Raw genomic sequence first — 15,733 nt, 5'->3', positions numbered from 1 at the left:
ATATGTTTGGGATAGTATGAATTACAGTTTAATTACAGTTTAAAAGATATAACCTCAAGAATGGAATATATTTCAATTTCTTTTGTGTTTTTTTTTCTTTTAAAGCTTGGCTGAGATGTTTTTGTCAGTAATGTATGTTTATGCAAAGACAACAAATGCAACCAGCCAACATTTAATGGTTTGCCACATCATCATGCTGCGTGGAGAAATAATCTTAACAATAGACAAACATTGCCACATGGTGGTGCTAGCAGAATGTGTGTTTACTGTGTAAAACACCACTGGTTTCTGTAACGATTTCTTTCTTGTGTTTACTAATACAACACATCTTAAAAATTTTATGTAACCACTTCACTGCTGGACACTTTTATCCCATTCTTGCCCAGGCCAATTTGTAGATTTCAGGGTTGTCACACTTTCAATGCCAGCTACGCAATCATGCAACACTGTACCCAAATGAAATTTTTTTTTATTTTTTAGTCAGAGCTTTTTTTAGTGGCAGTATTAATTACAGTATTTTTTAACATTTGTTTTTGCTATATAAACGAAAAATACTGAAATTTTTTGTTTTTTTTTATTTTTTATAAAGTTTTCAAAATCTTCATAAATTTAGGCTAAAATGTATTTTACATTTGTTTGTTAAAAAGAACCTAAATCAGCTTATATTATTTAATCTGAGTGAAAGTTAGTTTGCAAACTATGAGAGATATAGATCGATAGATTCTATTTGAAAATTGATCAATCCTGATGTACTGACAGCCCTTAAATTCCGAGACAGTGGAAATACCCCCCTTTTTGAAATGTAAACACTTCAATGTATTTAGTAAGAGGCATGATGAGTTTTTAAAGTTGCAATTTTTTGTTCCAGTTTTTTGGAAAATGATGAAATTAAAATTTTGTCTTTTGTTTTTTACAAAGTTTTCATTTTAAAAAGTTGTTTCTTATACACAGCATAGGCATACTTAACATGACACCCCAAAACACCTTCTACAATGCCTTCTGAGTATGGGCATACCACAAGGCTCAGGCTGACAATAGTGACACTGTACTGCTCTGGGGAGGTGATCAGGATTTGTTTCTTTTTCACTATGACTGCTTAGTACGGTGATGATCACTAGCAATCATTTTTATGAATGGCATTCATTGTGATAGCTGTGATTGGCCACAGTTATCACATGGTTCAGGTCTGCTGTGATTGACCCTGTACCATGTGATCAGAGATCACAATAGTACACAATGAATGAAAGCGGAGAGAGATATTCCCTCTTCATTGTGCCCCTCCTGGGGCTTTTACTCTTTATCGTGGCCCGTATCCCTTCACTTCCTCTCCCAGGTGGCACCAATCGCTGCAGATGTCACAGTAGTAAAATCTGATATAGGTTCTACTCCTTTCTAAGACTATCCAAGACTTTCCAGATTATCCTAAAATAACATATATCCTTGTTTATCACAGCAGGTGGGCATGTTTTGGAAACCTATATGAAGGGATGTTGCAGCTTTAGGCTTTATGTACATGAGCAGCTCCTAAACTCACGGTACTGCGGTTGCTGTGGTTTTGCTATGATTTGCGGTTTCCCGTGGCCGGCGGTCTGAATAGGCTCGTGTACATGGAGCCTTAAAGTGGAGTTCCACCTGGAAAAAAAAAATAAACGGTAGCTGCTGATTTTTAAAAATACAGACACCTGCCTGTCCCTCGGTCCAGCGGTCCTCACCACCGCTGGTTTCACTGGCCGTCATCTCCCCCTGGCACCAGCATCTTCAGTCTGGGCACCCGGCTCTGACAGCTTGCATCTTCACAGCCGGGTAGCCGCTGCGCATGTGCGAGAAGCGCTGCACTTTGTGAATGGCCCGTTGTCTTCTGGGACCTGTCACGTGTACCTGAAGACTAAGGGCAGGAGGGAGGACAACTTCTGCTTCCGATCACAGCGGAAGTGGGAGCGGGTACCTGCCAAATTCAGGTACCCCTTCTGCAAAGATGCCAGTCCTTAATGGGGAGCGGGGACAAAGGCTTAAAGCGGAACTTCCCTTTTTGGGTGGAGCTCTGCTTTAACCGCTTGCCTACAGGGCACTTATACCCCCTTCCTGCCCAGGCCAATTTCCAGCGCTCAGCGCTGTCACACTTTGACAATTGTGCGGTCATGCAACTTTGTACCCATATGAAATTTTTATCATTTTTTTTGTGACAGAGCTTTATTTTGGTGGTATTTAATCACCTCTGGGTTTTTTATTTTTTCTTAAACTAAAAACCACTGAAAATTTTGAAAAAAAAAAAAGTTTTTTCTTAGTTTTTGTGATTAAAATTTTGTAAATAAGTGATTTTTCGCCTTCACTGATGTGCGCTAATGAGGCTGCAGTGATAGGCCCTGATGAGATGCACTGAAGAGGAGGCACTGGTAGGTGGCACTAATGGGCATTGACAGGCATCACTGATGGGCATCACTCATGGGCGGCACTGATGGGCATTGATAGGTGGCACTGATGGGTGACATTGAAGGGCAGCTCAGATGGGCACTGATATGTGGCATTGATGTGCACTGGTAGGCACTGATATGTGGCACTGATGGGCACGGGCACGTGGCACTGTTCAGCACGGACAGCTGGCACTGATGGACACTGACAGGTGGCACTTCTGGGGCCACACTGATCATCAGAGCACACTGATCATCAGTGCCCTGATGATCAGTGTACATATCCCCTCTGCGGAATGCTGATTACCGGCTCTCCTCTCCTCTCGAGCTGTCAGCGTGACAGCTCGAGAGGAGAGAAATGCAGATAACCGTCATTTCCCTGTTTACATGTGATCAGCTGTGATTGGACACAGCTGATCACATGACCGAGCCGACATCTTCGGCTCTTTCCGTGGATCGGTGATCCGCTGTGTCCCTGAGTCGCGCATGCGCGGTGAGAATGGCAGGTCGTCAAAAGACGGCCTATCAGAACGAGAGAACCACCTTGCGCCCGTCATTGGACTATATGGCGGGCTGGAGGTGGTTAAGGTTTGTTTTATGATCCAACTTTAGAATCTTCTTGAAGCTGAAATATTTGTTTAGAGTTGCAGGAAACTTGTACTGAGGAAAACAGAGGCTGCCATAATGGTCTTTCTTCAGACTATGCAAGACGCCTGACTGTCTTTGGCTTCCAGAGGTGCAGCATCCAGTTGCTTTTGCTTTTGGCACTTGGACAGTTTATCAAAGCAGTGATTGCATTAAGCTGTTTTACATAAGAAATGTGCATATATCTTCTGGACTGGTGCAGCATTAAAATATTTTTATTGATGATGACAGCTGTTTAAAATGGACATATTTTTCTGTTTTGTTTTTTGTTTTGTTTTTCCATCCACTGCTCAGCTTTTGCATTTTCTGTCATTTTTAGATGGAGACCTCATCACTATCTTTGATAGTTCTGATTTATCATTTGCCATACAGTGCAGTCGAATACTGAAGCTTACATTATTTGGTGAGTATGGGTTAAATTTGACTTTTATTACTTATATTACCAGCCGTCATTGTTGATTGCCTGTATGACATGGCTGATCTTCCCTCAAGTTTTAAAAATTTAGAGGAAGCAGGGTTTTCATTATGAAATGTAAAAACAAATAATTTGTTTGGGAACAGTATTTTTTTTCTTTACATGGGGTGTATGGGAATTTTGATTTTAGGATGTTTGATCTCAGGTCCTTGGTAATATTTCTTGTTGTTTTTATTGAAGAACACAGGTGGATGGGATTTGATGTCATCACCTACAGGAGCAGAATGCTAGATGCAACTAAACTACAAGTACAGCTGGAGGCGGCCGAACACATACACCCCCCCAATTCCTAGAAGTTAGTTAGGTTTTGTCTTCAGTCAGCTGTGGTGACAGGCCAGGTATCCTAGATTCGAGTAGTTGCCCCCCCCCCCAACCACCACTCTCCCAGCACCACCACCGAGTGCATAACCCACACCCAAGAGTGACCAGCATGGGCTCGGCCCTTGTTGTGCACGTACACTGGTCTGACAGAGTACTTTTGTTGCGACTCTGCATATCAGCAGGCATCACCGATAAGTTCAGAGGTGATCGCCCCCTTACTTAGCGATCTTTTCCTTGGAGAACTAAAAGTCCCAGGTTTGCCCTCAGAAACACGAGTATGCTCCCATGTTGGGGATTGGGTGCATCGGTTTACATTATAGGTATTCCCTTGCTCTAAGTGTCTCCCCTGACACCCCTTCCTGAAGCGTGTCCATCATACTATCTATTGTGCAAGGTTGTGTGCTCGAAGGTAACTGCAAACTTAATTTTGTATGAAGTTATGTGATCTTTGTGCTCAGGGAGGCTGAGGGGGGAAGAGGCATGTGCTGCCTTTACTGGGAAGGTGAACGCTGCAGGAGGGGGTATTTTTGTACTTTCAACCCTTGATGTGCTTTTCCACCTTTTGGGATCTTCTTCCAGAGTCCGAGTTCTAGAGTTAGACTTACCGGTAACTCTATTTCCAGTAGTTATCCAGGACAGCTGAATTCCCCCCCATTTTCATTTGCGATTTCTTTTGTTTGTTTTTTTGGGTTTTTGCAATGTTTGTCAGGTGCAGCCTTCGGTATTCTATTTTCACTGAAGGTCCTGTCCTTTTATATTTTCGGGGCAATGTGTTTTCTGTTTTAGGAGGAGGAGCTACATCTCAAGGGCTGGGAGGTTTCCCTGGGAGGTTGGCATCTGTCCAAATAGGGATCAAAACTCCTTGAACACTTTCTTCTAAGTGCACACTTTTTGCATGAAATCAGTGCATTCAGTGGCAGCTAACTTACATTGAGCAGACTTCTAACTTTCATCGTCTTCAGGGATGCTCATATCTATGTCCATTTGCGCATCCACCAATGATTTCCTTGGTCGACAGTGGGAGATCTACCTACTAGTTCTTAGCTTTTCTGTTTGGATTGGTGTCGGGAACTACAAGTCTTCTGAGATGGTGGCTCTGGTCTACACCTCTGCAGGATATCTCTTTTGGGATATCTGGATGCATTTCTCCTGTGAGCTCAGTCCAGTTTGGATTTGAAACATGAGCTGTCCATCTCAGTCATGTCTCTGCAAGACCTCAGTTGGACTTGCTCTGGGCCAGTCACTCCTGAGGCCTTCTCCCCTTTTTGGAGTGCCTGGGACTCACTCTGGACACTTCTGTGGCCATAGTCTTCTCTCCACAGGAAGAACACCATATGCTACATCTTTATGTCCTTTGCTTATCTTTTACAGACCCCTTCAGTCCATCCTTGCATGAGGCTTCTAGGCCTCATGGGGATTCCCTTTGAAGCAGTCACCTATGCACAACCCCATTTTAAAACTCTACTAGAGATTCTACTGACATGGAGTTGTGTTCCAGGTTCTCTGTTAACTATCCACAGCAGTAGCCTACATCTATCACCTAGGGCTCGCCAGGAGCTCTGCAATGTCTCTGGAGTCCTCTCTATTTCCTGCCATGTTGGTAGTTCACCTCCCAGAAGTGGACTACTGGTGAGTGGACTATCTCAGTCACCAGAGTCTGGACCAGGTGCAGTGGTCATGCATGCTCTATGGTACAAGTACACCTTATATATTCCCTCCCCCTTTTCTATTTCAATGGTTTTTATTAAATTTTTTAAACAGTATAAACAGAGGCAGTAAAACACGCCCACGCAGGGGCTATCAATTGCACAGATAAACAAAATGCCAAATAAAAAAAAAGGGGAAAAACAATGCTCTAATGCCAACAGGGCAAAAGGTACGCCCACGCAGGGGCTATCAAAGGCACATAAGTTACAAAACATTAATGTAACTGATTATAACAACTAAATGCAGCTGTCCTAGTCACACCAAAAACAGAGAGAGAGAGAAAAAGGAAAAGAAGGAAAAAAAAAAAAAAAAAAAAGGGGTGGGGGGCAAAGAGCAGGGATTCAAGAGCGCCAACACCGAACGCCATTACATCCCCAGACTAGCCGGGGAGAGTGAGGGAAGGGCATATTGCAACCACGGCTCCCATATTTTCAAAAATTTACGTTGGGAGTCATTGCGGATACTCGACATCTGTTCGTTGAGCATCATAGTGGTCATACGATCCCGCACCCCCTGAAGAGGGACAAACGGACTCCTCCAGGCCTGAGCAATTGTTCTAGTGGCGGATAAAAACAGATAGGAAGCCAACTTCTGCTGGTGAGCCAAGAGGCCCGATATGGGTCAATGAAGCAAAGCATAGCATACCGAACATCCCGGCGTATGGAGAGATGGAACAAAGTGAAAAGGAGGCCAAATACACGAGACCAAAAACGAAACAGTCTCGGGCATGACCACCAGATATGCAATACATCACCACGATGACCACAACCCCGAAAACATCGATCACTACAGGCAGGGTTAGCCCGGGCCAACCGAGCCGGAACCCAGTACCAACGAAACAAAACCTTATAGGCTGCCTCCAGTGTGGTCGTATTAAATGAGCATTTAGCTATGAGTGACCAGGCCTTATTCCAGTCCTCCGGATCCACAGCCACTCCCAGGTCGCGCTCCCACTGAACAACATATGAAAGAGAAGTATGCGATGAGCGTCTGTTCAGAGCTGCATAAAGAAGGGATATAAGGCCCGGAGCGCCCGGACGCTGTTGGCAAAGCTGTTCAAAGGCAGATTTCTGGTACGGGAACGCAGAAGTACTCCGCAGCGAGAGCAGCCAGTGTCGCAATTGAAGATATCGAAAAAATTCCGCTGGGGGGATATTCCAGGATTCCCGAAGAGAGTCCCAGGTGGGAAAGGACCGAAAAATCAAAAAGTGTCGCACCTGCGAAAAAACCATTAGTCACCCACCAAGAAAACGCCCCTGGGTGATCCAAACCCGGCGGGAAAAGAGGGTTGTTAATAATAGGTAGCAAAGGCAGAAAAGGTGACATCAGACCACCAGAATAACGTACCGAGTCCCAAACTTGTAGGCCATGAAGTAACATCGGACTCAGTGCCATAGGGCGCAGGGCAGGGGGAAGCCATAGAAGCGTCGACAGTGCGATAGGGGCACAATTAGGTAGTTCCAACAGGACCCAGAGGGGGACGTCGGAAGAGGCGTGCAACATAGACAGCGGGGCAATCTGGCTCGCTTGATAATACTTAGTCACATTAGGCACCCCAAGACCACCCTGAAGTCTATGGGCAAAAAGCGTACTTTTGGATACTCTGGGGTGCTTATCGGCCCAGATAAAACGCATTAACTTCGCCTGAAGCAACCTAAGAAAATGAGGGGGAACCCGCACCGGGAGTGTGCGAAAATACAACAATTTCGGCAAGATGGTCATTTTCACCGAATTAACCCGTCCTATCCAAGACAGGTGCGGAAATTGCCAAGAATGCATAAGAGAGGATAGAGAGCTAAGCAATGGATAATAATTTGCAGCAAACAAGGAGTCATAAGTGGGGGTCAAGCGAACGCCTAAGTATTCAAGAGAAGAGGAAGCCCATTTGTAAGGGAAGTGGGATTGTAGGCGCAAAACCAAATCCGAAGCCAAAGTAATATTGAGGGCTATAGTCTTATCCAAGTTGATACGGAGACCCGAAATCAAGGAGAAGCGCTCAAGAACCTGTTGCAAATTAGGAAGCGTCGTCAGGGGGTTAGTAAGAGTCAGGAGGGCATCATCCGCAAAAAGATTCAGTTTGAATTCCTGTCCCGCGTAAGGAACCCCCGATACATTGCAATCGGTCCGAAGCACTAAAGCCAGCGGCTCAAGCGCCAGGACAAAGAGCGCTGGGGACAGGGGACAACCCTGTCTTGTCCCTCGCCCAATAGGAAAGGGATCTGAAAAATACCCAGCGTATTTGACGGAGGCCGAAGGAGAAGAATACAAGGCCTGGATCCAAGAAAGAATAGAATCCCCAAAACCCCAACGAGACAGCACAAACCGCAGATATTCCCAGGATAGAGAATCAAAAGCTTTATAGATGTCTAAAGACAGTAAGAATCCTGGGATTTTCCGTTGTTGCAGAAAATGTATAAGATGGACCACCTTACGGACGTTATCACCCGCCTGCCTCCCGGGGACGAACCCCACCTGGTCCCTGTGGACCCTGTGGACCAGGCTACGCAAATATTTATTGATGCGAAAACTAAGGATCTTGCCCAGTATCTTCAGGTCTTCATTAAGAAGAGAAATAGGCCGGAAGGCTTGCGGTTCCTGTACATCATCAGTCGTCTTAGGAATCATGGCGATATGCGCTCTAAGCGCATCTGGAGAGGGCGAGGAGCCCTGTCGTAACGCATTAAAATACTCAGCCAAAAAGGGCGCCAACAAGGCTGAGAATTTCTTATAATAAAGACCGGAAAAGCCGTCGGGACCTGGGGCCGCGGTGGACCGTAAAGATTTGATAGCTTGGAGCACTTCTGGTACAGTGACACCGGCGTTGAGTGCCACCTGTGCCGCCTCGGATAACCCAGGAAGTCGGAGATCTTGAAAGAATGCCTCTGCCTGAGCCACGGGGAAGGGATCTGGTTTAGCGTAGAGGCGTGAAAGGAAGTCTGAGAAACGGGAAACAATCTGCTGGGGATTAGAAGTACAGCCACCTGTAGGAAGTCGCAGTCGAATCGGTTTATGGGGTTTCCCCACAGAATTGAGTTTCCTGGCCAGCATCGGGCCCGGCTTATTAGCACAGGAATAAAATTTGTGTTTGGTCCAGCGCAGGGCCCGTTCTGCCTCCGAAGAGGCAAGTAAGTCCAACTCTGCCGCCAGAGCGCCCCGAGCGCGTTTATGGGCCGCGGATGGAGATGACTTCCAACGCGCATCCGCAGAGGCCAGGAGAGAATGAAGCTCCAAAAGTCGGCGCTCCCGCTTCCGGACCGCCGTCAGCTGTATAACATGACCCCGCACCGTGGCCTTATGCGCCTCCCATAGGGGCACTGCAGAGGAGACCGATCCCGCGTTTTCCGTAAAGTATGTTCGTAAAAAAAATTCTATTTGTTGGCAGGTAGCCTGAGTGGTCAATAAAGAATCATTGATGCGCCAATGAAAAGGGCGCCGTTCTGACCCAGAGAGGGCAAGGAGAAGTACCAAGGGATCGTGATCCGACCAAGGCGAGGAGGGAATAGTTATCCGCCTGACCAAGGGAAGCTGCTGAACCTGCATAAATATATGATCAATTCTACAAAAACTATCATGAGGACTGGAATAGAATGTAAAGTCCCGTAAAGGCCGTGTAAAAGGTGGGATAGTGAGGTGAAAGATAACGTGGGGCGGAGGACTGAGAAAACCTGGTCTCTTGTAAACATACCACGTCAATTTGTTGCGATTTGAGGTGATGAAAAACTTTAGCCCGCTTCTGAGGCGAATTGAAGCCTTGAACATTCATGCGAATGAATTTTCAAAAGGGGCGAGGCCATGGCGGCATCAGAGCAACACGCTCAGCAGAACAAACCATAAAGCAGCTAGCAATTTCCGCTCCCAATGGCGATCGGACCGTGGCATCCCGGAACCCTGCAGAAAACAAAAACAAAAAAAAACCAAAGAAGAAAAAAAAACAAAGAAAGAAAGAAGGAAAAGGACACAAAAAGAATATACAATAGTGCAATCGTGTCACGCCAATGGTGACGTGCATCCTACAAATGAAGGATACCAGTTAGGGGTGGCTCTACCACCGGACACATGGCTGCAAATGGAAACATCAGAAACATAAGTCCCCAGGGGGCAAAAGGGCAATAAGGCAATAAACACAATAGAACGGGGTACCAAAGCAATAAAACTAAAGGTCCCAGGAGCTAGGCAACCGTGATGACCTCCCCATAGCAACCCAGAGAACCATGGGGCCAACCCCCTCCCACCCAGCTGGGCCTACCAGATCAACCTCCCACCCCGAAACCAGAGGGAGCCCTCACTCCGTGCTACCAACAAAAACTGGAATACCATCTCCCAGGCCCAAAATAGGCTGCAACAGCAGAAAGTCACAATTCTTGAGTCCATGAGGAGACCCCCCCCAACCAGGGAAGGAACCCAACGGGGCACACTATATCAGTCCCAACCCGTAATGCTGACAAACTGGGGGAGCCCTAAGGGCCAAACTCACGGTCCCGTCAAGGAAGTCCATCGGTGAGATGATACATGGGAAGTCCAAGACACATCTTCAGCCCGGAGAAGAACAGGAGGGACTTGATCGTGAAGGGGTCTGAGGGAGGGCCCTCTTCCTATTGGACGACCGCTCCCAGATGCGGCTTGGAAGAAGCGGCCTTGCCGGGGATCCTGATGAATGTGCCAGGCTCCGATCCGCAGCCTCAGGCGAAAGAAGGTGTAAGGATTCCAGGAGAGAATGGGCCTCCTCCGGCGTAGCCACAGAATGACTGCGGCCCTGGTAGGTGAAGGTGAGGCGAAACGGGAAGCCCCAAGCGTATTTGATACTGTGGTTCACTAGGACCGAAGTGAAGGGCTTCAATTGGCGTCGTTTCTGAAGAGTGGTCTGAGAGAGGTCCGCAAAGAGCTGGTAGCGATGCCCCTGGAAGCTGAGGTCAAGGTTGTTTCTGGCCGCCAAGAGAATAGTTTCCTTAGTGCGGTAATACGTAAATTTGATGATAATGTCCCTCGGGGGCCATCCGGTCGTCTGGGGCCCAACGCACGATGGATGCGGTCAAATTCAAGCCGGTCAATGGGAATAGCTGGTGTCAGCTCCTGAAACAGAGCTGTAGCAGTGGAAGTAAGATCCGCGACCGTTTCCGGGATACCCCTTAACCGCAGATTGCCACGGCGGGAACGATTCTCGAAATCCTCAAGCCGTAGCAGCGCGTCCGCCAATTCTTTCTTGAGGTCGCACAAATCCTGCTCGTGATTCTCTATGACCGTGACCGCAGCGTCCATCTTATCTTCGAGGTCGTTCGTCCGGTTGCCCAACTCGCGAATCTCCTGCGAAAGACGGTCGGCCAGCTTGGAGGTAGCGGAGGACAACTCCGACTGCAGCATATATTTGAATCGGTGCAGGAGCTCAGCATCCTGCAGAGATGGGATGGGAAACTGCAGGGATGGCTCTGGTGCCAGGTCCTCCACACTGCCAGGGTCCGACCCACCTATGGATGGTGACAGCGGGGGATCCAAAATCGCGGCTGGGGCTCCATCTGAGGTCCCGGGGGAGAGCCGCGAACCCGCGGCCGGGGTCCTGGAAGTCCGCGGCGGCCGGCCCAAAATCGAGGCCCCGGCTTCAGCCGCGATCGCCGGCGGGTAGGCCGCAAACTCCGGAGCAGCCTGCCGGGAGCTGGAGGCACGGGCGGCCAGCGTTTTTTTGCCCATCAGGGCACTGGAGAGACAGGGGGCCAGGGAGGAAACAGAGGGACCCCCCCTGAGGAGTGAAAATCGGCCGATGTGTCCGGCGGCCGAGGAGTTAATTTAGGAAGCAGCCATCCTGGTTGCTGCTCACGAGCGCCCCTTCCCTCCCCCTTTTAAGCTCCTTGCCTGGTTGCTGTCCAGAATAGAGAAAGATGATGCTTGGTTGTTTATAATCATAGCTCTGGACAGGCCACCAGGGATGTTTTTTTGCAAACCACAGCTTTCTTCTCCACCATGATTCCCCCCCCCCCCCCCCAAGGTCCAGTCTTCCACCCTACATGTCAGTCCTTGGTTTTAATAGTAGCTTTGATGTTGAGACCCAGATGCTGAGGAATACAGGCCTATCTCCAGCAGTTATTTCATGCCGCTTGTAGCACAGAAGTACACTTCTCCTTTCGTCTATTATTGTGTCTGGAAGGCCTCTTCTGCTTACTGGGATTTCATCCCTGCAGGTTTTCAGTCACCCATGTCCTGCCTCTCCTTGTTTTATGGGCCCACCCTTCTTTCTGTTACTGCTTTCCAATGTCATGAAGAATATTTGTCATGAAGAATATCTGTCATAAAGAATGGCTGTGCCACTGAATGCATGATAGAGGAAATTGTATTTTTGTACTCACTATAATATCCTTTTCTCTGAGTTCATTGAAGTTCACAGTATCCACCCTGTCTTTATATACCTGAGTACATGTCCTATACTGCGCCCCCAGGTGCGCTTTTAGTTTAGTTGCATCTAGAGTCTATGTAGGTGGAGACATCATACCCCATCTGCCGTGAAGAATGGCTGTGTTCTTCAATAAACTCAGAGAAAAGGATTTTACAGTGAGTACAAAAATCCAATTTTTAAAAGGGGGGGCAGGGGGTCAAAGGGAGGGCTATTAACAGATCATACCTGTAAAGAATTTGATGTATCTGGTGCAGAAGTGACTCCATTTTTCATATTTTAAGGTTTAGAAAAGTACAGCATGTGTCAGTGTTTCTTCAGCAACTCAGCACAGGTTTTCTTAAATGTGATAACTTTCCAAGTACACTGGTCCTGTTTGCAGATCTTGCACTAGATGGCGCTACAGTTCCTCATTAAAGCAAAATAGGTTTTATGATTGTAGTCCCTGAATTTAAAGAGATCAAGGAATGAGTATCTATACTGCGGCCTCTTAGTGGAATGCTGTCAAAAAGCAGTTGCTATGGCAGCACTACGTTTTAATTCCCCTTAGGACACTGTGAAATAACATAGAGAGCATATGTGGCATTTGTTGCTGAATACATGTAATTATATATATCCATCTAGTTGATGATCAATTTAACTTGCTATACAAACAGTGTACGGCTTAAATACATTCTTTTGAAGGTTCTAAATAATTGACAAAGTTAATATGGTATTAACTGTCATTTCATTCTCTCTTTTTTTTCACTTCATCACAAAAGGACTGAGAAAACTGCATAGAAACATAACACAAAAATAAATGACTTCTAAGTTAAATCTAAAATCTTTTCACTATTTTTTCCCATTCTTGGGAAGAATACATTATGGCAGATCATACATCTAGTGCAAACCTTCTGGAGATGTTAATCACAGCATGCATGCATACTGGAAAATCAGTTTTTACATTTTGCTTTATTGATCTTATCCATTTGTTGTCTAGTCTATTTTTCAGCATTAGTAAGAAGTGATGAGGGGGGACCTACCATTACAGTAAAGTGATATAATTGTTCCCTAACAGGAAGTTCTTTTGTAGGCACTGTTATTCTTTTTTTGCCAGTCTAGCCCTCCCTAAAACTCCCTCTCTTCTGCTCTTTTATCATCTACTTCTTGTTTTACTAAATGCAACTGTGAATCAAATAAGAAGGGGGAACGCAGGACGGAACTGTAAGGAGTGATGTTGTCCTGTGTATTGTTGGTGCCTGACCCTTCTGCAAATATAGGAGCGTAATAAGGCCTCATTTACACTTTGATTGGGGAGTTGGTAAAAATAAATGCTTGGTAAATGCTTTTACCAAAGCATAGGCAGCAGTGGGAGGAGTACATATGCTTCAATACTACTCAATGCTTTGCATTGCAGCACAGCAAAAATGATCTCTGCCATCACGTTCAGGGCGCAGTACCATTCACGGAACCTGATCCATTGAACTGAAAGGGGGTGCCCTACAACATCAATATTTAAGTGGTTCTAACAGGTGGTAAGGAAGTAATACAAGGTCTCCATGCTGTCTGTCAAATGGCCTCTGAAGAGTGTTCTGAATGCAGATTGCTCTTCAGAGAGCACCACTAATCTAAACTAGCCCTAACTTACTAAGAGGGAGATGTGGAAAGCCTATGGCCTCTAAACTGTGTGGCTAGTGGCACTAAAACCCTTAAGTCATAGAGAATCCTAGGTCTTGCATCATCAAAGTCACAATACTGGGTTTTGCATGTGTGCATGCATGAACTATTATTTTAATTTGCATTTTAAAAGTGTTTTCATAAAAAGTTCTCTTTAGGTATAGATTACGACATACATTGTTTTCTGCTTGCAGTGCTTAACATCTTGTGGCCCATTCACACTGTGTGCAGTTACCTGCATTTTTCCTCTTGGAAAAACGCAGGTAACTGCAATTGCACATAGAAAGCACTAGTTTTCTATGTCGTGTTTGGACTAAAATGCAGTGTTTTGCTGCGTTCCAGAGCAGTGCACTATTAAGCAACCTGTTTACAAAACATCGCCCTGCTCTGCATGTCACTGCATAGCAAGTGCACCACTTTGCTGTGAGGTGGTACAGTGGGGAAAATAATTATTTGATCCTCTGCAGATTTTTGTAAGTTTGCCCACTTACAAAAAAATGAAGGGTCTATAATTTTTATCGTAGGTGTATTTTAAATGATAGAAATATCAATAGAAAATCCAGAAAAAAACATACGAATGTTATAAGTTGAGTTGCAGTTCAGTGAGTAAAATAAGTATTTGATCCCCAAGCAAAACATGACTTAATACTTGGTAGAGAAACCCTTGTTGGCAAGCAGAGGTAAGACGTTTTCTTGTAGTCGGTTACCAGGTCTGCACACATCTCAGGAGGGATTTGGTCCACTCTTCTTTACAGATCTTCTCTAAATCCTTAAGGTTTCTTGACTGTTGCTTGGCAACTCTAAGTTTCAGCTCCCTCCTTAAATATTCTATAGAATTAAGGTCTGGAGACTGGCTAGGCCACGCCATGACCTTTAATGTACTACTTCTTGAGCCACTCCTTTTGTTGCCTTGGCAATATGTTTTGGGTCATTGTCATGCTGGAAGACCCATGAATGACCCATCATCAGTGTTCTGGCTGAGGGAAGAAGGTTCTCATCCAGGATTTTACAATACATGACCCCGTCCATTGGCCCCTCAATGTGGCAAAGTTGGCCTGTAGCTTTTTTAGCTGAGTAACAGCCCCAAAGCATAATGTTTCCACCTCCGTGCTTGACTGTAGGGATAGTGTTCTTAGGGTCATTTTTCTTCATCCAAACACTGTGGGTAGCGTTAATGCCAAAGAGCTCAATTTTGGTCTCCTCTGACCACAGCACTTTACCAATGAACACCTAAATGATTCACAGAAGGATTGGGATAAACTTCAGGTGGGCCTGTACATGTGCCTTCTTGAGGAGGGGGACCCTGCGGACGACGTTGGATTGGATTTTAATCCATGGCGGCGTATTGTGTTATCAATGGTTTGTTTGGTGACTGAGGTCTAAACTGCCTTAAGGTCATTCACAAGCTCCTCCCATGTAATTCTGGACCCCATCAGGCAAAATCTTGCATTGAGCTCCAGAACTAGGGCAATTGATGGTTATTTTGTGTTTCTTCCATTTGCAAGTAATCGCTCCAACAGTTGTCTCCTCACCATGCTTGTTGCTGATGGTCTTGTAGTCCATTCCAGCCTTGTGCAGGTCTGTACTCTTGTCCCTGGTGTCCTTTGACAGTTCCTTTGGTCTTGCCCATGGTGGTGCCCAAGAAAGAGGTTCTGTGGACAGGTGTCTTTAATACACATAATTACTTGTCATTAGGAGCACCTTCCTAAATTGACAAGACTAATCTGTGTACCACATGAGCACATAGCCATTCTATGGGAGCCAGAATTATTGTTGGTTGGTAGGGGATCAAATGCTTATTATACTCACTGAACTGCAACTCGGTTTATAAGATTTGTATCATGTGGATTTTTGGTTGATATTCTATCTGTCAGTTAAAATACACCTATGATAAAAATCCTGCAGGGGATCAAATTATTATTTTCGCCCTTGTGTGAAGTATTACATTGTACTCTTCAAATATAGCTCCGTATTAAACAAAAAAAGAAAAAGCGTGTGGTGTGATAACGAGTGTCACACCCCCCCTGCCCAATGGCTCTGTAGCCGAAATTGCTGTGTGAGCAGCAGTGGCATGTGCACGAGCCCTTAGTGGGTATTGGTGTATAGAACGTGGTACATTTCATTTTTGCTGAGGTCCACCTC

At 45.8% G+C, this 15,733-nt stretch overlaps 1 protein-coding gene across 5 annotated transcripts in view; it reads left to right on the top strand.

The window, feature by feature from the left end:
• TFG (trafficking from ER to golgi regulator) overlaps positions 1-15,733 on the top strand; it is a 58,724-nt gene that overhangs the window by 28,940 nt on the left and 14,051 nt on the right. For all 5 annotated transcript variants that reach the window (XM_089652978.1, XM_089652977.1, XM_089652976.1 and 2 more), the window contains exon 3: positions 3,373-3,456. In XM_089652978.1, coding sequence (XP_089509104.1) covers positions 3,373-3,456 — 84 coding nt within the window. The remainder of the gene's footprint in view (positions 1-3,372; positions 3,457-15,733) is intronic.

Source organism: Staurois parvus, unplaced genomic scaffold (genome assembly GCF_062004578.1).
Source record: "Staurois parvus isolate SC_StPar_1 unplaced genomic scaffold, SC_StPar_1.0 ptg000696l, whole genome shotgun sequence".
Classification (NCBI taxonomy): domain Eukaryota; kingdom Metazoa; phylum Chordata; class Amphibia; order Anura; family Ranidae; genus Staurois; species Staurois parvus.
Note: the sequence above shows the minus strand (reverse complement) of the source record. Positions and strands in the feature narration are given on the sequence as shown.